The sequence below is a fragment of the Amblyomma americanum genome, chromosome 11 (assembly GCF_052857255.1).
Source record: "Amblyomma americanum isolate KBUSLIRL-KWMA chromosome 11, ASM5285725v1, whole genome shotgun sequence".
Lineage (NCBI taxonomy): Eukaryota > Metazoa > Arthropoda > Arachnida > Ixodida > Ixodidae > Amblyomma > Amblyomma americanum.
In genome coordinates this window covers 3056207-3079820 of record NC_135507.1, presented here as the reverse complement: position 1 = coordinate 3079820, position 23614 = coordinate 3056207, and the positions used below count along the sequence as shown (strand labels likewise).

Sequence of the window (23614 nt, the reverse complement as noted above, 5' to 3'; positions counted from 1 at the left end):
GAGCGTAAGAAGCTCAACAATCCCGAATGAATTTGAAAACATGGATGTTTACTCGGTGCTTCTAAGGAGGAACGGGCCGATATCTCTGATAGTTGCACCACGCCAACACCAAAAAAGGATCGACGCGGTAACGCACTGATACGCATCGAAACGGATTGCTACGGTACAATTCCTTTCTCGACCAAGATCATTTAATTAGGAAGCATATTACATTTCTAATAAAACTTCACATTTTAGTACAGCACGTATGGCTTCCTTTCCTGTTATCACGTTGCCGAAAACTAGGGTGTCTACAGTCAATAGCGTCCATTTTCTAACGCGCAATCTTTCGAAATGCCAACCACTGAGTGCGCCAAGAAAATTAGTTAGTTTCGTTTATGGTGTTAAACGCGCCAAAGCGACTAAGGCTATGAGGAGTGCCGTAGTGGAGAGCCCCGGAAATTTCGACTACCTGGGGGTTCTTTAACGTGCACTGACATCACACAGTACACAGGCCTCAAGCATTTCGCCTCCACCGAAATGCGACCGCCGCTGCCGGGTCCGCATCTTTCGAGTCAGCAGCAGAGCACCATGGGGACACGGAATAACAGCACACGACAAAACAGCTTGCGTAAAAATAGCGCACAAAAGACAGCACAGCGACAAAACAGCACAGGGAAAAAATAGCACACGGCAAAACTGCACGCCAGACAAAACAGCACGGCGGATAAACAAAACCACGAAAGGACAGCAAGGGAAAAACAGCAGGACGACAAAACAGCTCAGCGCAGTACGGTGCAGCGCTGCCGGAGTAGTGAACGACCATAGCCATAAGCGCAAACGGTAAATCACAACATATACGACAGCGACGAGGAAATTAGAAAGAGAAGAACCCCTTTCCGTTATAAGACACGATCTGGCCGTATTGCTGAATTCCCTCATGGCTGCCTCAAATTTAAGAGCACAGCTAAAGCCATGGGTAAACCGGTGAGGCCTAGAGGTATCGTGGTTCCCGCGCAAGGTGTGCGCAAGCGTGGTGAGCGCTGCTAAATCAGTTAATGTTATCTTCAGCTTATTATATTTACTGTTCGTATTCTTATTATTTTCCTTCTTTCCACCCCGTAACAGCGCCAAAGGGGCTGAAAGTATTATAAACAAATAAAAAATCAATTTTAATCGTTTCGTCAGTAATGACGTTAAACCCTCCCTTGTGTCCCTCTCCAGTCCGTTGTTGCCGAACAACGCTGACGGTTAATCTTTCGGCCGCACACTCGCATTGAGGAACTCCCGCGAGCTGTGCGCAACTCGGCCCCAGCCGTTATCGACGCGCTTCCTGCGAAGGCGCCTTAATGCGGGCGCCCGATACGCTCGGATGCCAGCTGTTCGTTGCACCGATATTACAGGGGCGGGAGTGCACGCCGTGGGCATCGGGCGACCGTGCTAACTCGTCTCAGGTCTGCACATACAGCCCCGAGAGCTGAAGGAAGGGGCAGAGGCCTACAACGGGTGAGTCATGCGACGCGTGGTGAATCCGGCGAAGTTATGTGTGAGCTGCGAATTGCACTGCCCTTTCGCACTGCGGATATGTTCGTTCATCGATTAATTTCTGTGCAAGAGCTGGGAAGCTTGTTCTTGAACGACTGATCAGTGTTCTAGCTTATTCATGCTGCAAGGCCACGCGTCACGAGAGAACATCACTGCAGCTGTAGTTGGCGTTTTGAAGATGCCTTAGCATACAAATAGAAGCGACAATAAAATCAATAAATAAACCTGTGCAAAGGCTTTTGTAGTGGTCTGGTGAAAGCGACACGCGAATGTGCTTCGTATTTGCACTGGCGCGAAGGATGTGCTTCCCCCGCCTGCACGCATCCCCGGCCGGTATGAGAGCTCTGCTTTGAGTTGTGGTCAAACTGAACTCTCCACCTGAGTGCCGCGGTGTTTTCATTGGAGCTACTCTAGCTACGTCCAGGCACGCTGGTATTGTACATCGAAGACATATATAGCGACGCCAAATAATCGCTAAAGGAGTATATTTGAAACGACCACAGCGAAATGAGAGATTTTCAGTAGCGCGAGGTTAAACAGTTGAGTTGTTGGTTCTGACTTCTAAATCTCGGTGATTGACCTGGAAGGAGATCAGAAATCGTGTGGTGAGTTTGGCTTTGCTGGGGTTTAAACTAGCCAGTCGGTGCGCGTATATGCGTTCCTCTAAAGTACGAACTTCTCATCCCACTGGAGCTGTTGCCTCACGTCTGTTTAGGCATTCCTCTTTTGCCTTAAATAGGTGTTGGTTATTCTCCTCGCTTTCTCTGAACGATGGGCTCCTGTGAAACTTCGCGCTGCCACTCTTCTTCGCTGCACCATGTATTATTTTGCCCCCACATCAACTGTTCTGCAGCAAGCATTTCTTTGTCTTTCCATTTTTACATGTGTTAACGTTGTTTGTCTTTGCCACTTGACGCACACAGTGCTACACGCTAAAGCTCTCTAATTACGACGTTTCCAACTCCCAGGCTTGGCTGCACTACAGCGGAGGAAACGCAAATAAGCCGGAGTCCCCACTGAATCTTGTGCTCATTTACTGATTCACAACACCAGTACCCGTCCAGCCGACTGCGTCAGCCAACGTTGTGGGCTGTGTCGACGAAATGGAATTCTTCTACGTCATTCTAATCATTATTGCTGTCTGCGTCCCGTCCACGATCTTGTATTACATGTTGAAGAGCTACCTTCTGCGCTGCTGTTGCCGAAGGGTGAGTTTGCTCGCCAACCTTCTCACAGTGCGATGACAAACAAAAGTTTTATATACACGTCATATTTCAAGCCCGAAACTTCACTGACATACATAAAGGGATTGTGAGCAGAGAAAAGGAAATGAGCTGTGCCTTCACTATGGGGTATGGGAGTTGAGGAACACACCGAGTGCAGCGCTGATGGAGGGGTGCGGCTCGCCGCGAACAAGGAAAAATTGAAAATCGGTTTTGGGGGAAAGGAAATGGCGCGGTATCTGTCTCATATCGGCGGACATCTGAACAGCGCCGTAAGGGAAGGGATAAAGGAGGGATTGAGAGAAAAAAGGTAGAAGAGGTGCCCGTAGAGGAGGGCTCCGGAATAATTTCGACCACCTGGGGATCTTTAACGTGCACTGACATCGCACAGCACACGGGCGCCTTTGCATTTTTCCTCCATCGAAAGGCGCACAACTCCTTTTGTGACGCCGCGTTTGTCACTCGAGCCTTCGTGTTTCAAATAATGCGGATGGTATGGTATGGTATGGTATGGTGTGGTATGATACGGTACGGTACGGTACGGTATGGTATGGTATGGTATGGTATGGTGTGGTATGGAAAACGATAGGCGTAAAGTTGAAACAGGAAGGAGGAAGAGTGGATCAGACAACAAATGTGAGGCAATGAAATCCTAGTCGAAATCAAGAAGAAATTGGCTAAGGCAGGGCATGTAACGTGAAGGCAGGATAACCGATGGTCCCTAACGGTAACTGAGTGAATTTCAAGAAAGGGCAAGCGTAGTAGGGGCGGCAGAAAGTCAAGTGGACGGATGAGATCAGGAAGTTTGCGGGGACGAGGTGGCCGCAGCTGGCACAGAACCGGGTTATCAAAGAAATATCGGAGTGGCCTTATTCCTACAGTGGCTGAAGTCAAGCTGGTGATGACGATAAAGACGTTATCTCATATCCACTCTGATGTCTCTCTGCTTATCAACGCCACACCTGCTATATCCCTTTCCTCAGTCCGCGATACGATTCTCACTTTTGAAGCATTTTACGCTGGCTTTGAAGTTTCTGAGTTTTGTCAGAATACCGTACACCATTGTTTCGAGTCATTCCTATGATAGTGATAACAATCGCGGTGAGGTAACAAAAGATAGGACATAATAGGGTACTGCATTCGGCAAAAGAACAAAGAAAAGCACCGCGAAGTACAGTATATGTAACATTATTAATACACAAATAATATGCGAGCACCAAATAAAGCGCAACAGTGCATGTTTGACTGTGCTAGAACGGTTAATAGGGCAAGTCCGTATGCATTCAAAGCTACGGAGCAGCGCGCAGCGACGACAGAGAAGAAAGGAGAGGACACACTACAAGGCGCTGGACTATCAAATGAAGTTTATTCGGAAAAAAAAAAACCTTCTTTCAAGCATAGCTGTCCTGCAAGTCAAGAGGTTACACAACACATGGAAACGTTCAAACACTTCTTTTTTTTTTTCAAGTCACTGTTATGCAGGTCAAGGGGCTATACAACGTGTGGCAATGGTAAATCAAGACTTAACAAAAGCTGTCAATAATAGTTAATTCCTTCGCATGCAAGGCTAATGTAGGGCTTCTAATGCATGAGTATCCTGCTTTTCTTATCTGAAACGCTTCTGCGAGCTCTCGGGTTCTTTTATCTCGGTGCCTGAATAACAGGACAGTCCTACCGTGAAAAAGCGAACACCTTTGGTGTGTATATATATATATATATATATATATATATATATATATATATATATATATATATATATATATATATATATATATATATATATATATATATATATTATTTGATGGCGACGCTGGACTTTGGATCTAGTGGTACAAACGGCACCTCAAATTTTGCAGTGCAGGAAATAAGCTTGAAACTTAGAGACTGTCCACCCTACTTTCCGATAGTACACTGTAGTACCCGATCGAAAAACACAACAGAAACTGTCTGTTGTGAAAAACGATTCTCCAGCAGTATTTTGGGACATGACAACAGAAATTGTTGATGTTACAACAGGACTTTCTGTAGTATTGCGAATTCCCGTGTCGTAACGATAGAGCCAGTTCTTTTATGATAACAGACACCTTCGCAATTCTACAAAAAAAAATGGGTCGCAACGACAGAAGAAAAAATTTGTCGCACTTTGATGCCGGCTCTGTCGCATTTTTCGACTGGGTAGCTCTTCTGTTCACCTTCTCCAGGCATGAAGATTTATTTAGCAGTGATGGATGTTTGGCCATCCTGCCTCGCCGCTAACGTCCCATAAAATCTGCCACTTCAAAGCCCGCAAAGACTTGCCGTCTGGGTCAGTAGACCTGCAAAAGCCGCATGCTCGGAAACGCCCTCATCACGGCTGCTTGAAATCGCTAGTAAAGCACTGAAACAAGCTGTTAGTCCCAAACGGGGGTTCAGTAGTCAAGCCTGCGATAATTGTCTGGCACAAACTACCCCCGTTGCCTTCTGCTACAGTCGGATAGAACTCAAAAACAAAGCGGCAAATTCCCCTCCAAGGAGGCCTTCCAGCCAAAGGCGTCGACTGATTCTCATGAGGTCATGGTTAATCCCCTCGCACCTGCTAGCCTGACATCGCGGGGGGCTGGCAGATGCAAGGGGCTTAACCGAATCAACCGAGATGTCATGAAAATCGATCGATGCCATTGGCTGGAAGTCTTCCTTTAACGGGGGTCTTCAGTTTCGTTCTGGAGTTGTATCAAACTGTAGTCCTGGTAGTGCCGGCACTGGTTAGTGATGTGGTAAACGTAGAAAGTTTCGTTGTTAAGGTGAGCTTGGAGCAATGCAATAGGAAGATGAAAAGCGGAAGAAGTAGCGGACAAAATGCATGCGGATGCTATGGGGCCAACGATGAGAGTGTCCTCGGCGTTTCAAGACTTTGTCTGAAATTTTCTTATTTCCTCAGCAGCATAACCCATGCTTCCACAAAATAATGGGCTTTGAGAAAAAGAAAGGAGCAGTAACTGTATCACGTGGTGTCAAAAGAACTTCACTACAAATTAACCCGACAAAAAGCACCTGCACGACATTCAGCTCTCATCAAAAGCAAGCTATCATGAGCTCGCACATTTACCTGAGGGATCACATCATTCCTGCAGGCCTCTGAATCCGCTATATTTCTCGGGAATCACGCTTGACTCTCGTCTAAAATTCAACTTACACACCAAATCAATCAGCAAAAAATTTCTGTTGGTATGCAGGTGCTAGCAAAAACTATATATTTCTTTCAGCGGCATGTTTTCTTTTCCGTGCATTACGCTTTCCTTAACAGACATCTTAACTATAACCGTATAATCGTACTAACTTCTTTTGGGCACTTTTTGGGCACTTCTGATTGTACTTCGTATTACAAAACCTTCAAATATTTCTCGGTGGACATGTAAACGCCATCGTGAGGGAAGGTGGGCGTGGCAGAAGAGAAAGAGGCGCCATAGTGAAGGGTACCGAAATAATTTCGATCGCCAGGGGACTTTTGGTGGGCACTGACATCGCATCTCTCTAAAGCGCACTGTTGCGTGCATTGTGACCGGAGGGTTGTGTGGGTGGAGGGTGGAGCGAAGGATTTCTTGAGAAAAGAGATGGAGAAGGAATAAGGAGGCGACCTCTAGCTGGAGCGAGCAGAACTAGCGCTTGCGTCGAAGCCGCCTTCGTCGGAGCGAGAGCAAAAGGTTGAAAAGGTAGGGCGCAGCAAAAGCGCCTCCAGCGGACGCGAAATCAGAAAAACGCCGTTCAAAGCGTATACTGAAAGCGAATTTGACAATGCAGAAATTAAAATTCTAATACATCACCTTGTATGACCGCCAGTCAATTATTATTTTCTTTTTCATGGTTCCTGCCTTATTGACAAACAACCTCCGCCACCTGCACCCAATGGTAGCCAACGCCCGTGGTGGTGTGCCAGGAGGCACCGGCGCAGATCTACACAGTGACGGTGGCACAGCCCGTGGTGACGCGCGTAGCAGCCTGCACTGTCCGCGAGATCACTGTCGTCCGCTGAGCCATGGACTCAGCCTGGCCCGCGTGACGCCGTTCGTCTCACCAGTTCCCAGAACACTTGACCAATGCAGAGACGTGGACTTCGTGATGTGGCACTCAGCGTTACGAGAAGCAGTCTGTTTGTATAAAGCTTTTCCAGAGCAGTGATTCCAGGCTGTCGAGCCCTTCTCGGCCTGGAGGCGCTCAAGATTTTTGGCAATAAGCACAGCTGGCATCACTGCTGAAGGCCTTCTATAGAGCAACGCTTCTAGAGGTCGTGTCGTGCTCCTTGTATCGTATCAGTTGCGCATGCGCTCTTTGCACGGGCCCTCTGCCTCGCATGACCGCGGTATCACTCGGCTGTCGCCTACGCTATATAATCGGCAAGCGGTCACGAATAAACGTTCTTCTTCTTGTTGCTTCCACGCTGCATTTTCATTGCTGGCTCTGCAGAGACTTCATAGAAGGAGCACAGTCTACACCGCTGCCTCAGTCCGTATAGGGAGAAGCCCCTGGAGCTCCTCTCTCTCTATTCGGGCTTCCGAAAGCTGGCCTCAGCCCGCCTACAGCAACAACGCCCAGGACATCCAAAGGTGGTTTCACGCTCTTGGGGGTTTAGAGGCCACAGGCAGTGAGAAAAATTTTAAGCCAAGTCTATTGACACAGTAGTATATTGCACAGATAATAAATCGCAGAGCTTCTACGGAGTACCGTCTCCGCCGGTAGCTCGGCGGAGTTCCCCGGACATTGTTATGAACGAAACATGTATCCACCGTTATTTGAGTGAGAGAGAGAGAGAGAGATCATTCTTTCATGACTAAAGTAGTCTGTCTTTCGTTTGACTTTCCGACCACCTTGGGTTGAATAAAATTTCTTCACCACTTTGAGCCGCCTCCCTTTCAAGTGATCATGAGACGCCATTCGACGAAATAATTATTTCTATGCCGTGGGTGTGCCTTTTGCCGTATTCTACTGCATGGGCAATTGACATAGCATTTTTAACTGAGGCTGAACTAGTAGCAACCAGCGGCTGCGAACGTGCTGCGCGAGACGCCGCTTTGTTATTGCCGATTGATATTGCCGTTCTCTTAATGATTACCATCGCTTCCTATACAATACGCAGTAACTAGAGTACAAGCCCTGCACGTCAAAAGCTAATGGAGTGCTAGAGACTCCTTTCAGCAGGAGTGCCAGCTTGTGACTTATTTGCAAGCTTCCAGCAATTTCCAAACTGCTATATGAAAGTCAACGTGCTCTGTCAGGAGAGTAAGAGTGGGCAGCAATATACACCAAGCAAGGCGTAACAGCACCGCCTTAATAGAAATCTTTAAGACAAAGTTGAATTGTGCGCTGAAAAAGAAATGCAACCGCTAAACGACCGCGTAGACGACCAACGCACAGTGGTCTGTCAGTAGCAGTCTCGTGTCTGTCTCCAAAGATGTAGCGGGGGAGGGGCACATCTTTGGTCAAAATAAAAATGACGCATGTGAATGAAAGAATCCATGTATAAAAGGCATGCTGTATTAAGAACGCCTCACGAAGCAATCAGCTAGTGATGCTACCTAACCGAACACTAATCAGACGCCCCGAAAACGTGATGGGTGCAGCTGCTCCTACCCGCCGCGGTGGCTCAGTGGTTAAGGCGCTCGTCTACTGAGCCGGAGTTCCCGGGTTCGAACCCCACCGTGGCGACCACGTTTCGATAGAAGCGAAACGCAGAGGCGCCCGTGTACTGTGCGATGTCAGCGCACGTTAATGAACACCAGGTTGTCAAAATTATTCCGGAACCCTCCCCTACGGCACCTCTTCCTTTCTGCTTTCACTCCCTCCTTATCCCTTCCCTTACGGCGCAGTTCGGGTGTCTACCGACATATGTGAGACAATTACTGCGCCATTTGCTTTCCTGAAACTAATTTTCAATACTCAGCTGTTCCTAGAGTCTGAGCGAAGATCTTAGGTAATATTTTCAAATAATTTTGATATGGGGTAAAACAACTTCTGCGTGGTATTGTAAGTAGCAAGTCAAAAAACTGTGGTGAGCCTTTAAGACTTGATTTTTGTGCTGCGCGTGTGCCGAACTGCGCGTCCACGTGAGCGATTTTCTCTTCCTGGGGTGCCTACTAAATACGAACACCCTAGATCGTTCGATGCGCCACTTACCCATAATAAGCTGCCAGTCGAAATATTGATATCAATTCTCGCAAACAAACTAAACAAATCTTGTTTCATTTACACACATCTCCGCAAAACTTCCAACCGATGCTTGTTAACTTCTGGATTGCATTTTATGCTTTACTAAACTTCCAGATGCTTTCAGCGGCTGAGCACTGCCACTCAAGCCGTTGTTTGGCTTCAGCAGGCTCGTATACATAGTTTTGGTTTAAATATAGACCGATTGATTGATTTAAAGCAGTAAGGTGGTTATTATATTTTTAAATATTTATCCAACCCTGAGCGCAATATAAATAACAACCGTCCTCCAATTGTTACATTTATGTCTCACATTGTAATTAGAGCTTTTAGCTAGCCATTAGTACGCAAAAGCCAAATAAGTTTCTATGTTTTGAAAAATGCGCTTTCCTCGTGTCGGCAGTGCAAGCTAGACATTCTAGCTCTCCAGGGAGGGGGGGGGGGGGGGGTGAAACGGAAACTGGCAAAGAGGTGAGCGCATGTAGCTGCATAATCAAGGTCACACGACTTCAGAACGTACTTTGACGGGGACCATTTTGCAGAACCCGTTCAGGAACTGCGGGACGAAAAGCCTCGCGTCTGACGGGCCGACTTTTGCAAAAGCAACAAGGAAGGCGATAAACAGCGCTGGACGGACGACGCCAGTTCGTGCATTCCTATCATCTTCCTGGTTGCGAATCCGGACGGCAACGGTTCCGGGCCGCTTCCTGGCGTTCCAGGCCAGGTGCCACAAAATAGGTCACTTGATAAGTAATGCAAACCCCCGACCGATCCTCCACACAGCTTGAATATCCTCCGAGACCCCGTGTGCATTATGCGTAAGGATAGCAACAGCCAACAAGAGACAATACACACACGACACAAGGCCACCTAACAACTTAACCTTTACTTGGGCGCACTTTTTAAAGCCCTTTTACACGCTTATAGATGCGTATTTTGCAGCCGAACATCAACGTAGCGTGCGTGCGTGCGTGCGTGCGTGCGTGCGTGCGTGCGTGCGTGCGTACGTGAGAGCAAGGGAATTGGAACTGTGCGAGGCGAATATGGCGGCGAAACATCCCGTTCCAGGGAAAACGGCTGGACTTCCTCGCCACGTCAGTGAGCTTTTCGACAATAAAAACCAGTAAAACGGTTCTTTTGTCAAGTGCTCTAACAGCTCTTTGCGTATCTGTACTGGAAATCTCCATACAGTTTTCATCGTTTATTAAAGAACGCGTGTCCGTGTCGTCACTGCCACTTCATGGTCGCACGATTCCTATCACACATCTCTTAATATCCCGAGTCCACCAGATGGCTCAAAGATGGTTTAGGAAGAATGGGTATTTAACACCCTAAAACGACTAAGGCTGTGAGGGACGCCTTAGTGAAGGGCTCCAGGAATTTCGGCTGCCTGGGGTTCTTTAACGTGGACTGACACGCACAGTACATGGGCCTCTAGAATTTCGTGTCCATCGAAATTCGACCGCCGCATCCGGAGTCGAACCTGCGTCTTTCGTGTCAGCAGCTGAGCGCCATAACCACTGAGCCACCGTGGCGGCCGTTCTAAAATCATGTACGTGCTCATTCTGCTGCTTGTCAACCAGCGCCATTTATTAATGTGTGCGTCTTTGTGAAAGGCACGAATGAAGTTGCCCTATATTCAGTAGATTACCGCGCACAGTGACAAAGACTATTTTACGTGAATGCGGCGCCTTTATCACCTAGAAGAGGTCGAAAATCGGAATACAGGTGTCGCCACCACCAGCCGCTGTGGCAAGTAAAATGACGTCAAGATAGTTTCTTTCGTGCCGGTACCCATGGCGCCGCCATTCACTTCTGAACTGTGACAGTGTTGTCGGTCTGGTCGTCACGGGTCCGAACCAAGTGGCGGGAAGTTGTCCACGGTGTCTCTTTAACAAACATTTTTATCCGCGCCGTGAAGAGCTGGAAAGACGTCGCAGACGAGCGCCGCACTGTGCGTTTTCAGCAAAGAAGACGGCTCTATCTTTAACACTTTCCTGCATTGGTATACACCTGCAATCTGTGGCGATGCTCGTGAACATCTTCGCGTAGCGTGCGCAAAATCCTCGCGACTTCTGGCTACCTTCAATCACGACCTTAAAAGGGCTGCGAAACACTGCTTGAGCGGATACCGGTTACACTTCAGATGGATTCTTTTGGATTCTTTATGTCACACTGCTACTGAATCAAAAAAGAATTACAAGAATATATGCCTAAGAACGGGAGATATTCAATGAAGAAATTTCAAAATAAACGCGAACAAAATGCAGCCCTCAACTCGATTTTCGCGCAGCTTCCCATCCCCATTTCATTCTCGCAGTGACGACGCTTAGTGCGACCAATCAAAACAGCCTACCTGAGCACGTCCCGAAAGTATGCACTCCATGGTTGCTTGCTATCTGCAACTCGTTCATGCCAAGGCTGGCAGCGCCGTTTGCATGGCTACAACCACCATGTGAACGCCCAGCTGACCCAGTGATGCTTCATCGTCGCATCGATGGCGCAGATGGGAACACTGGTCAATGACGTTCCCTTATGGATCCGAACTCGAGCGCGAGATACTGCGACGGTGTGACAGATGTGCGCAAACCATTCGACGAACCACACACACAGGAGAAACACAAGGACTGGCGCAACACTAACAGCTATTTTATTCTTCTCACACCAACGCATAGACATACATTTTTCCACACTTGCCCAAGCTAACAAGAATTCGTCGTGCGAGATTACTGGCAACGATGCGAGCAGAAAAACTTCAATTCGGCGGTGTAAAGTGATAAGGAAGTATCGCTTACACATCATTCAGCCTTTTTCTTATATGGAATGCTTCGAGAGCCAGCCGCGCGTGTTCGTTTCTGCTCCTGCCCAGAATTGCCGTCTCTTCGAATAGCGGTGCACAATTGCTGCAGTTAATAATGTGTGACACAAGATGTGTGACACACTGCGACGGTGTGGCAGCCTGCGCAAGATATCAGACACATTTAGCACAGCGCGTACCGCTACTGCTTACCGCCAGCCATCGCCCGTCGCTCCTAGCGCGCTGGTTAGTCACGGCGAAGAAGGAGCGCGCACTGTCGACGGGAACGTGGCGCCATCTGGCGCCGCCGCCCGGTGATCCTCCACAAGCTGACGATGCGCACTGCATGCTAAACGTGAAACGAACGCATCCTTCGTTGGAACCGAAACGAACGCTTATAGAGTGCAATGGCTCGATCGGATCGATTCCGCTGTCATCAGTTCGCGCACTTTTGCGTGCGCTCCCAGACACCCTTAGAGCGTGTGGGGGGTAGTGGTCTCGGTCACAAAGGAGATGCCCTCGACTCAGCGTGGCAAGCTCAGCCGGAGACCAGCTACCAAGTGACAAGGGGGTTGGTCGTTTGGTGCCCAGCTTTCGCCTGTCGCAAGCCAGAGAATGGGTCAGAGCCAAAGGTTCACAAAACAAAACAGTTTATACAGCTTAAGAGATAATACAGACGCTTTCACAATCACTCGTACGAGCAGATACGAAGTGATTTACAAATACAATGCACTCGTGCAAAGTAACAATAGAGAGAGATAACAATTCAATAAAATCTTTGCACCTAAAGGGCACAAATACAGAGAGACAAACAAAACACAATTTGTTCACCGGGCACTGCGACAGTCCGACGACCTGAGGAGCACGACGGGGCCGTCCCGCAGGTCGGCGCACGTTGCCTCGCTGGTCCGTGGATGGGCGAGTGGTGTTCTCCCGGGAGTCGAGCGGGCGCGCTTCTCGGAAGCTTGAACGGAGGCTCGGGCTAACAGACAGCGGTTGAAGCCCCTCATTTATAGGCGCAGTCCGCGTCTGTTTGTTCTTCGCGCTAGGGCAGGCGCGCACATACACGCAGCTTCAACTGCACAAACTCCTTCTTCTTCTTGCGCCGGGCGCGCGACCCCATTGGTCGAGCGTGGAAACCACCTTCTAGAACGATCTAGGTCATTCGCGGCACGCTGAGTCATCGGTGCAGGAGCGAAGGGGAGAGGGTATCACTTTGGCGCGGTCAAGGTTACCCCCTTTCCGTCGACAAAGAGCAGAAACTTCTCCGACATTCGAGAAAAATCGACGCCGCGCGCGGCCATGCCCCCCTCGGCGCCGCGCCGGCGAGCTGAGTTGCAGCAGTACGCAAAGCTACGCACTCTCCGGGGGTCCTTCCCCCGCTGTTTTCTTTTTTTTTTTACTGCGCACGGGCGCGATTGCTTAAGAGCAGCGCCGTTTTTTTTTTTTTTTGAAAATGCGCCGAATTTTGTGACATCTGCAAAGCCGCTCTGGGATACATAGAAAGTAGCCATAAGTGTTGAGCGCTAGGTCGTAGGATGTTTACAAAGAGGCGCAAAGTCATTCGATGCAAAATGTAGCCAGAGCCTGTGGTGGTGTATTTTTGTTTTACTTGCTTTACAGTGCTATCTAGGGCAAACAAGTTGGTTTTGTTAATTTAATGCAAAAAAACAAAAACTTGACACAACGATCTCAAGTTATGAACACAATTTGCAGTATATTTACTCTTTTGTCCAATCATCAAGCTCCCACTAAGTGGTCATATCCGCGGCTAAAAACCGCCACTGTATGGTGCCACCGTCAGCGCCACGAATTTTTTTTTTGCGAACTAATTAAAATACTAAAAACCGTAGTATACGTGGTACGACCGATGCTAATAGCATAACTATAACTAATTCTATGCAACCAACAGGTAAAACAATGCACTGAAAATGTGTTTCAGGGCCCCCTTCAAGCGCGTCGCAAAGGCGCCGGACCAAGCGTTGACGCATAGGCGACTGCCGGAGCATGGAGGAATACGTTAGGCGCCGGGGCAGTATTGTGGGTGCCAGATTGTATTCTTCACGTATTCCTTTCCGGCGTCCGTGCTATTCCTCGTGGCCACATTTTCCGTCGCCGCAGAGGACAGAAAATTTGGCCTTTTTGCTCTTCTTCTTCCACGAAGTATCGACGAGCTCTAAATATGTACTGATATTCCTGCTGTTTTTGCCGTCAGATTAACATATTGGAAGTTATTCCACAAAAACTGAAAATCCTGTTCGTTGATAAATTAATAAATTATAATTGAGTGGTCTGCATGTCTGCAGTGCTAGAATTATTAAATCTCAGAACAGTTTCTAAATAACCTCTTAACGTCAGGCATTTTTTCCGACACAGGCTAGCTTTAAAAAAAAAACAACGAAGGCAGCCCTGCTTAAGGCGCTTTTTGTTTCGTGCTTCATTTTTCTTTCAGCGCCCCGCGCAGGCACGTCGTTCAACAACTTCTGTCCGGGCAGCAGCCCGCAGGTAGATGGGCGCAAGCAAGCACACGGACAGGCTCACCGCTGAACGCGAAATGTGAGAGCCCAGACAGCGCGCGGCATGCGCACCTGACGCGCCCGCTCCGGCGGTTAGCGATCTTGATAGTGGTTAAGCCCCTGCACACCATCGTCTTCATCGAATCCAGCCCTCCCACGAGCTCCAGCATTTGAAACCGCCATCTGTTAGAAATGAATAATACTTTACACGCTCTTGTGTTGTAAATATTGACCGTGCAAAATAGTCACAAGCAGTTTAGCTACTCGTCCAAAGGTGGCGCGACAACTTGTAAGTTTTTAAATATTGAATCACAATGTATGCTAATTTTTATGCATTGAGCTTACGAGGAGTAGCATTGCTTATGATGCGCAGTCTTCTAGGCATCCTTGGACTGCAGCATACGCCCACGGATGCTGCCCTTGGCAACGCAGAGAGTTGCGCGGACGAATGGGGACGGAGGGGGCCTGACGCACCGTCCCGACAACAGGGCTGGCTGTCTGGGTTCTCCCGTGTCTGGGTCCATAGAGCGCTTAGGCAGCTTGGGTGTATGGTTTCGCTTTCGCTCCCACACCTCTCGGGTTCACTCATTGTTCGCTTCGGGGCTGGTACGCGCATGGAACAACACGGCTCGAGCTAGCCAGTGTACACGCTTCACTGCATTCAGCACCGGCCGGCGCAGTGGGCGGATCGGTCACGGAGCCCGTGCCTTGCGGACGACAAGTATGTAGAATTTGTTTCTCACTCTGAAACACGTTGGGAGCTTTACAGTTCTGAGAAACCTGTGGTAGTGCAGCAGTAAAAGTAACATCAACAAAGAGCATGGCATACGTACCGAGGGGGGTATGTGTATCTTGTCCTAGTATTTGACTGGGCCACGCCAGCGTTCTGAGGCCTTCAAATTAAGCATAAACAAATGTAGGAAGCGATCGTCATGCTCTAAGCTGTAGATCTTGTTAAAAATGTGCAAATATTAGATTTTGAGCGTACGTTTCACCTTAATGATGTTCTAGTCGCAGTAACGGAACACTGGCATTTAGCATTCCTTTACGTATTGACTTTTTTTGTGCTTTACGTATTTACGTTTATGTTTTCTTTAATTATGCCTTATAAGACACTTACCGCATCATGTTCAGGAATTTGCAAACTTTCGCGTTTGTGCGTAGTCTCGTTTATCCGCCGCTTAAAATTCTCATTCGTTTGGGTTCAGATTGCCCAGATTGCACCGTATGAACTTTGCGGTCGTGATGTCAAAGCAGAATTTTGAACTACTTGTGATTGCGTACCGAGAAACTGGAAACTGTAAAAACTGGAAACAGCCTTTCCGGCAGATGGCGTCGCCTACCAAGCTTGCCGATGCTTCTACCCATGTGCGCGATCCGCGTATTTCTGTACGAGTTTCTCTGTCACGAAGCCGTCATTTTTATTGAATCGTCGTGGTAATTTTCGGAAGCGCTATAGTTACCCCCCATCCCTTAGCAAATATATGAATCTATTACCCTTTCTACTTCTCCCTCTTGCTTATTTCATGCCGTATTTTTACTGCCAAGCGAGAAGAGGCCGTGTTGTCGCGATCAGTGCGCATTGAGCATGAGTTGAAGGGTGCTATTCCAGCCGCGGTGACCGCGTTTGGACGCAGGCGAAATGCAAAATATCCGTGTAATAAGATTTCGGGGCACGTTAGACAAATCCAGGCATTCGAAATTAATCCACCACGGCGTGTCTCGTGGACCAACGCCGAATTGGTTTCCTCCTAAGCAGTATCAAACTAGTCTAACGTGCATTCGTCTTCAAGAGCGCAGCCGCGCGAAGCCAGCAAAAGATGAAACTCAGCCGCTGCTGCACATCTTTCGTGCGTGGTCTCTCTACCAAGTGGCAATGAGGTTGAAGTTTCTTAGACAGAGTGTCGTGTGGTCGTTCAACATCGCTGCCTTGCAAGGTCCCGTGTTAGTGTATCGTAGTCATCGAGGTCATCAATGCTGCGAACTAAGTTACATCGACTCCAAGAGAGAGCCCTCTCCCACTGATTTAACTCTGGATCAACCCTGGACCAGCCACAGCCACCATATATCCCGGCAGATTTCACCAACTCATGCCCCCTGCAGAGTCTCTGCCAAATATACAGCTGCATTCCTTCGGCTCGTAGGGAAAGAAAAGAATATAGGAGAGGCCGTTACGAAATATTTTTGTAGCTGGAAGTTAGGGCTCCGTCTGGCCAGTTGGCTCGTCGCTCTAGGTGGCTCGGAAAGCCTGCTCGAGCAGACGATCTCGCATAAAGCCTGTCCGCCAGTAGCTGACAGATGGTTGTGCAGACGACACCGCTGCGCAAAGGACCAAAGAATCTCTGATGTACTTGCGAAAACACGGCATTTCCGGCATACTTTTTTATGCAGCTCGAAAAACGACGGCCACTCCCAACATTTCCTTCCTCCATGCTTCGCCTAGAATCCACTATAGCACTCTAATGGGCCTACGGATTGTCCCTATGTGTCCACATTCAAAGTCTTTTTTTTTTTCCTTTTCATTTCCTCCGCCAGGAGAGTGCCAGATCAGTGAGTGTGGTAGGCAAAGTTCCTCGCTGCGAGCGGTGCCCACGGGCGTGGCTTCTCTCTGGCGCAGGAAAGAAAGAAAGCGGTGCCAAGATGGACCCCAGCGAGACAGTCGGCCGCCTGGCCACGGGAGTGATCGCCACCATCGTGGTCATCGTGGTGGCCGTCGTCGTGGCCATCGTCGCCTGCTGCGTCTGCTGCATCCGGGGCTGCATGGCGCAGAGGGTAACATGTCGCTTCTTGCAGCGGATGATTCTAAGCGTCAGCAATTGCAAAACTGCGCGAAGACGGGACGGGAGGAGAACGCAAAGCGCGGAACTTCCAACTAGACTTACTTCGGGAAAACAGGGGACCGATAAGCGCTTCCACACGTCTCCGATGTTATCTACAACATACCTCTGTCGTGCGCGGCCGGTCCGACATAGGGCAAAACTGGGCGCTGTTTTAATGAGTGCGCTTTGGAACATAAGCGATCTATACGTACCGGTACGGGCAGTTAGCTCCCCCTGCACTGACGGCTGCGACAGCGAAAGTTGTTTACCTTATCTGGAGAAAACGAAATTCATATCGAAGGCGAAGACAAAAACAGAAATTATCTAGGCATTGTACATCACCAAAGGGGGCGACAACTGCGTTATTTCACCTTTATCACTATCAAGGACAGATAGAATTCTTAGACGGGCATATCCAGACTCTCCATGGTTTCAATGTACACGTGGAATTGGTATTTCTTTAGTAATGAATTCTTTGCTGTTTTAACTTGTTTGCTACATTGAAGACTCTTATAAGTCCCCTGTTTTCGCGAAACAAACCCAGTTGGAAGTTTTTCACTTTTATGTGCGCCTTCGTGTTCTCCTCCCGTCCTGTCTTCTCCGCTCAGTTTTGCCATTATGCACTAACTAGCCCGACATCATGTCTTACTTCGAGATTCTAAGCTCAGATAAGCCGGCAGCTGAATAGACACCATAACATTCACCGCCATCGTTAACACGGCGAAATGGCAAGGAGAAAAGAAAACTAAGCTAATGAAGAGTGTTCGTGAAGTATAAGGACGGGGCGACTTTGGCAAAGTCGTAGCCTATCGCGAAGGCATTCAAATATTCACCTCCGTCAGAGTGCCAGGATCAAGACGGTCCGATGCACAGCCTAGCTGTTGCCTCTCGGCACTAAGTGCGGGACCCCTAATGAGCGCACTTAAATATCCGCTGACCTAACGGGGAAGTCAACGGCAACCGTATACAGTTAGTTGACTGGACCGATCTTGCTGCACAGAAAGACTGGCGAGGCCATGCATGCTGCATCCTGCAATAAGGTGGCGTGGAGATTGCTGCCACACACACCCCGCCCTCTTCCCCCACATAAGAGCACATTCTGGGCCGCAGGTTCCGTCTCTCTCTCTCTCTCTCTCTCTCTCTCTCTCTCTCTCTCTCTCTCTCTCTCTCTCTCTCTCTCTCCCTCTCTGTGTGTGTGTGTGTGTGTGTGTGTGTGTGTGTGTGTGTGTGTGTGTGTGTGTGTGTGTGTGTGTGTGTGTGTGTGTGTGTGTGTGTGTGTGTGTGTGTGTGTGAGAGAGAGAGAGAGAGAGAGACTTCATTTCTTTTAAACAGTTCGCAGAAGGCTTCAAAACTGTCATGCATGTGGAAAGACAAGCAACGCCAGCGGCACGCAGGGCAGGCTCACTTGAATCACGTCAGCAGAGAGGACACTTTCTTCGGAAGGCCCGTACTCTGCGATTAGCAATAAAATGAATCGGGCACCACAATACACTGCGGAACCAAATCCCGCGTCCAGTAAAACGGGCACCGAGAATAACGACATCTAATTTTCGTTTACAAGAAAAATCGGGTGTATGGCTCTCTCGGGCCATGGTGATATTTGTTCGCCAGCGAAGGACGCCTTTGTCGCTGAAAGATTGGGTTTCAAAGTGACACATTTCTGTCCCTGCCGCTCGAGTAAAACTGGCGACTCCTTCCATGCCAACCCTCCTCGTCCTTCCAGGGCTTCCAGGTTGCCTACCCTCTGGGTGGTTTCCGTGGCCATCGCCGACGCGTTGAGCCTTCTCCCGTCTACTTAGGGCCGGTAGTGACCGCAGATACGAATCGCGAAAGCGAATTAACTAGAATAATGAGAATGGGGTAGAGCGCATGTGGCTGGTTCTCTCAGTCCACGAAAGGCTGGCTAAAAATATCCCTCAACAGAAAAGTATATAACAGCTGTATATTTCCGGTACTCACCTATGGGGAGAATAACGAAATTATTTCAGCTTAAGTTAAAGACAACGCAGCGAGCCATGGAAAGGAAAATGATCGGTGTAACGTTAAGAAACAGGAAGAGGGCAGAGTGGGTGAGGTAACAAACTCGGGTTAATGACATCCTAATCGAAATAAAGAGGAAGGAAGACAACTGACAACTGCGAAGACAACTGATGGTCGTTAAGAGCAACGGACTGAATTCCAAGAGAAGGCAAGCATAGCAGAGGGTGGCAGAAAGTTGGACGGGGTATGAGATTAACGAAAAAGATGCTGCAAGCGCAATTCATGTAATGTGTTAATTCTCCTTACTGTTCCGCTCCCCTCAATAATTCCCGTAGCGCCAGAGGGAATTCGGCATAAAAAACATATAAATAAATAAATAAATAAACACATAAATAAATAAATAAGTAAATAAAGTATATCGGTACAGAGGCCATTTTCAATTAGTCCTTACTGCTCATTTAATCCTTAAAGTCGCGCCACCGCTCAAAATGCGCAGTGCTTGGGCTCCTTCGATGTCACGGATTGATCAAGACAAAGGGCTTCCCCAATGACTTCCTATCTGCTGTCTTGCGCCAGGCCACACGCGTTATCCCGGTAAACTCCCTGAAACAGGAGGAACAGCTTTGCGGCCTCTTCCGAACGTGGTAGCAGCTGCGGCTAGGGCGTCTAGGCCTTCCGTCACAACAAGCACGCCTTCTATGCATAGAGCAGAGCTAGTCAGTGAACTGCCTCGAAGGTGCTGTTTACCTGAACGAACGCAAACGCCCTCGGAAAACCTTCGCAAGTCAAAGTACTTCGCAAAAGTGCCTGTTTTCAGTCGTTTCCTTTCTTTTTTTTTTGCCTTCTTTCTTTCTTTCGTCATCTATTCGGAAATATACAGAGACTTTCGTATTTATCTGTCAAGTTTTTTTAAAAATGCACGTACGCAATATACTGGCCTAATCGAAAACTACCACCCCTCCGAAAGTAGCATTTTATCGTGCACGTTCCTTTGGAAGTAACTGAACATAAGTACCTGCTTTCGTTTTCTATAGAATTAAGGACAAACAGCTTTCGTTGCTTTCGGTTTTATTAGAGTCTTCAATTCCACTTTGCAGGACGTTCACACCGTGGTGGTCCAGTCACCCGCACCGGGTGCCTTCATGCAGCCATCGGGCCCTGGTGTCGGTCAGCCGTCGCTCGCGGTCAGCGCCACTGCGCCGCCCTACCCCGCGATGTGAGCAACAACGCAGGGCCACCACGGGCAGCCAACAGAAGGCGCGGAGTGTGCTCCAGAGCATCCGGCTCTCCTATCAGTGACGATGTATTGCAAAATAGCGTGTCAAAAATAACTCAGCTCATTTATTATGTGAAAAAGAAGCGAGGCACTGCCATTGTAAGCGTGATCAGTCAGTAGAATGGCCTGTCCTTTTTTTATTTTGATCGTGTTCTTGTGAGGTATTAATAAATAAGTTCGAATACAACGCTTGAGTAGCAATACTGCTACTACTTTCATTGCTCCTACTAACACAATTCGCAGCATAGGTGAATTCTGTCATACAGCAAAGGGGCAAGAAGCTAATGCTGTAATGGTACTCATCGAAATCGCCACTCCTCTTAAGCGAACTTTCACTCTACCTTGCGTTCGGCGCATGACAGTTATGTGCCATAATTCACAACTAATAGTCCCTACTCACGAAATTTTCGCATTTTGCACCAATTTTCAAAAGAAACCAGATACAGTTAAACCTCTTGCAGTTATCGACCGTTCATTAGACACCTGTCTTCCTTAGCCGAGGGACATGAATTAAAGTAATGAAATCGCCTTCTGCGTCACAGCGGAATTATAACGTAAAGTGTTACGACTTATGGACGCCGTCCATGACTAGTTCGGCCACGGCAAATGAAAACGTAAGAGTTGCATGCGTGTTCGATCTCATCATGGTTTCAAGTATTTTTCATCACCATAAAGTATTAATTTGCTCTTCTCTGGCAGCCAAAGAAGGTTTGCCTTCTAGACTCCACAACTCAATCCACTCCAGGCTCCATAGCTTAGCTCTGCGAATTTCCTTCTGCAAGAAGGAACGTTTGATCGTTTGAAAGTACGCCACATGTCCAACCTTCTTGGACAAAAAAAATTTAAATATTGAAATATTGTAAGGCATTGTTATCGAAATATAGAAGGTAATGAATGGTCCATTCTTGCGATGTGTAGCAAAACCTTTCTTTCAGAGTGTTTCCACCACTCGCATAGAGCAGTTAAGACGTAGAAAACCAATGGGAAACGCTTTTCACGACAGCAAAAACGTTAATATACCAAATTTAAAGCATGCTAATAGAAGATCTGCGGATACGTGGATTGTTACAGTGAAGTCTTACAATATATGAAAAAGTTTCGTCCATAAACTGGCTCCCGTTTAAAAATGCTTTCGTGCAGCTTTTGCTATGGTTCATAAGCCACGAACACACTCACAAATGACTTCATTTTGTACAATCATCATCATCATCATCATCATAAGCCTGACTAGACCCACTGCAGGGCAAAGGCCTCTCCCATGTCTCTCCAATTAACCCTGTCCTTTGTCAGCTGCGCCCCCGTATGACTGCAAACTCATCCGCCCACCTAACCTTCTGCCGCCCCCTGCTACGCTTGCTGTCTCTTGGAATCAACTCCGTTACCCTTAAGGACCGGCGGTTATCTTGCCTGCGCATTACATGCCCGGCCCAAGCCCATTTCTTCCTCTTGACGTCGACTAGGATGGCATTAACCCGCGTTTGTTCCCTCACCCACGCTGCCCGCTTCCGGTCTCTTAACGTTACGCCTATCAGTTTTATTTTATTTTACAGGTACTGCCAGCCTTATTATCAGGCCTTAGGCAGGAGTGGACAACACAAATCAACAAATTCAGAAACAGCAAAATCAGCAAACAAGATACAGGACGCTGAATGATAAATCAGAACAAAAACAGAAACACAAGATAGTATTTACAACATGAGTGTCATTTTGATGAGGGGGAGCCACATGTCACTCAGGACTTACGCGCAAGTGCGCAGAGGAATGAGGAAACCGTTGGGCAGTCAACTGTGTCGGCGGGTAATGCATTCCAATCGCAAATAGTGCGCGGAAAATAGGAATTTTTAAATGCGTCCGTCCTGCACGAAAAATCCAGGACTTTTTTGGTGTGATATGAGCGCGTAGATCGGCGGTTAGCTGGCAGAATGTATGAACTTTTGTCTATTCCCAATTGGTTATGATAGAGTAAATAGAAAAATTTCATCCTATCCCGGTAACGTCTGAATGTGAGACTTTCCAGTTCTGCAGCTTCTAGAAGTAATGATGGGGACGTGCGCCAGCTGTATGAGTTAAAGATGAACCTAGCTGATTTTCTTTGAACTTTCTCAAGTTTGGTAATATTAGACTGTGTATGTGGATCCCATACAATCGCGGCATACTCTAGGACGGGTCGGATAAATGTTTTGTAGGCTAGGATTTTAATTTCAGGTGAAGCGTTCCCTAACGTACGCCTTAAAAAGCCAAGTTTCTTCATTGCTCTATTGTAGGTGTGTGTTACATGTTCATTCCACCTAAGATCTGATGAAATTATTACTCCCAAGTATTTGTAACTGGAAACGACAGATAAGCACTGGTTGTTAATGTTATAAGCAAATGATAACGGGTTCTTTTTGCGTGTAACGGTCATTGCCACAGTCTTTTTAAGATTAATAGTCATTTGCCATTTCGTGCACCAAGTTTGTATTTTAGATAGGGAAGTGTTTAAAACTGCCTGGTCGTTCGCACTACGTATTTCATGATATAGGACGCAGTCGTCTGCGAAAAGTCTGATCTTGACGTGAATGTCACTGACGATATCATTTATGAAGATCAGAAAGAATAGCGGACCTAAAACTGAGCCTTGTGGAATGCCCGAGTTTACGTTTGCGGAAGAAGAAGCTGCATCTTTAACTTGAACACATGGCTCGCTGCGTTGTCCTTAACTTAAGCTGAAATAATTTCGCTAGCCTCCACTTTTCTGCCCTGTAGGTCAGTACCGGTAAGACACAGTTGTCGTACACTTTTCTCTAGATGAATATCGGTAAACTGCCATTTATGATCTAAGAGAACCTACCCCTCATGTAAAGCCCTCAAGGGCCCCTGAGGTATCTATGATAAAAAATATGCACTCCACCCCATTCTTATCCTTCTAGTTATTTCCCTCTCATGATCCGGATCAGCTGTCACTACTTGCCCTAAGTAGACGTATCCCTTTACCACTTCCAACACCTCGCTTCCAATTGTGAACTGCTGTTCCCTTGCTAGACTGTTGAACATTACTTTGGTTTTCCGCATGTTAATTTTTAGACCCACCGTTCAGCTCTGCTTGTCTAACTCTTTGATCATGCACTGCAGTTCATCTCCTGAGTGACTAAGCAAGGCAATGTCATCAGCGAATCGCAGGTTATTTAGGTATTCTACATTAACTCTTATCCCTAACTGTTCCCCATCCAGGCCTCGGAATACCTCCTGTAAAAAGGCGGTGAATAGCATTGGCGAGATCATGTCTTCTTGCCTGACGCCAATCCTTACTGGAATTTTGTGGC

General features: G+C 47.7%; 1 protein-coding gene across 2 annotated transcripts; it reads left to right on the top strand.

Moving 5' to 3' along the window:
* The first annotated feature begins 1237 nt into the window (after positions 1-1237).
* LOC144111499 (uncharacterized) lies at positions 1238-20499 on the top strand. Of its 2 annotated transcripts, XM_077644822.1 has the most exons (4): positions 1238-1485; positions 2493-2732; positions 16855-17009; positions 20134-20499. In XM_077644822.1, the coding sequence occupies exons 3-4, from the start codon at positions 16878-16880 to the stop codon at positions 20254-20256; spliced, it is 255 nt and encodes an 84-aa protein (XP_077500948.1). In that variant the 5' UTR covers positions 1238-1485; positions 2493-2732; positions 16855-16877; the 3' UTR covers positions 20257-20499. The 2 variants fall into 2 exon arrangements, with proteins under 2 accessions (XP_077500948.1, XP_077500947.1); XM_077644821.1 differs by lacking the exons at positions 1238-1485; positions 2493-2732 and adding an exon at positions 14634-14958.
* The last annotated feature ends 3115 nt before the right edge of the window (positions 20500-23614 follow it).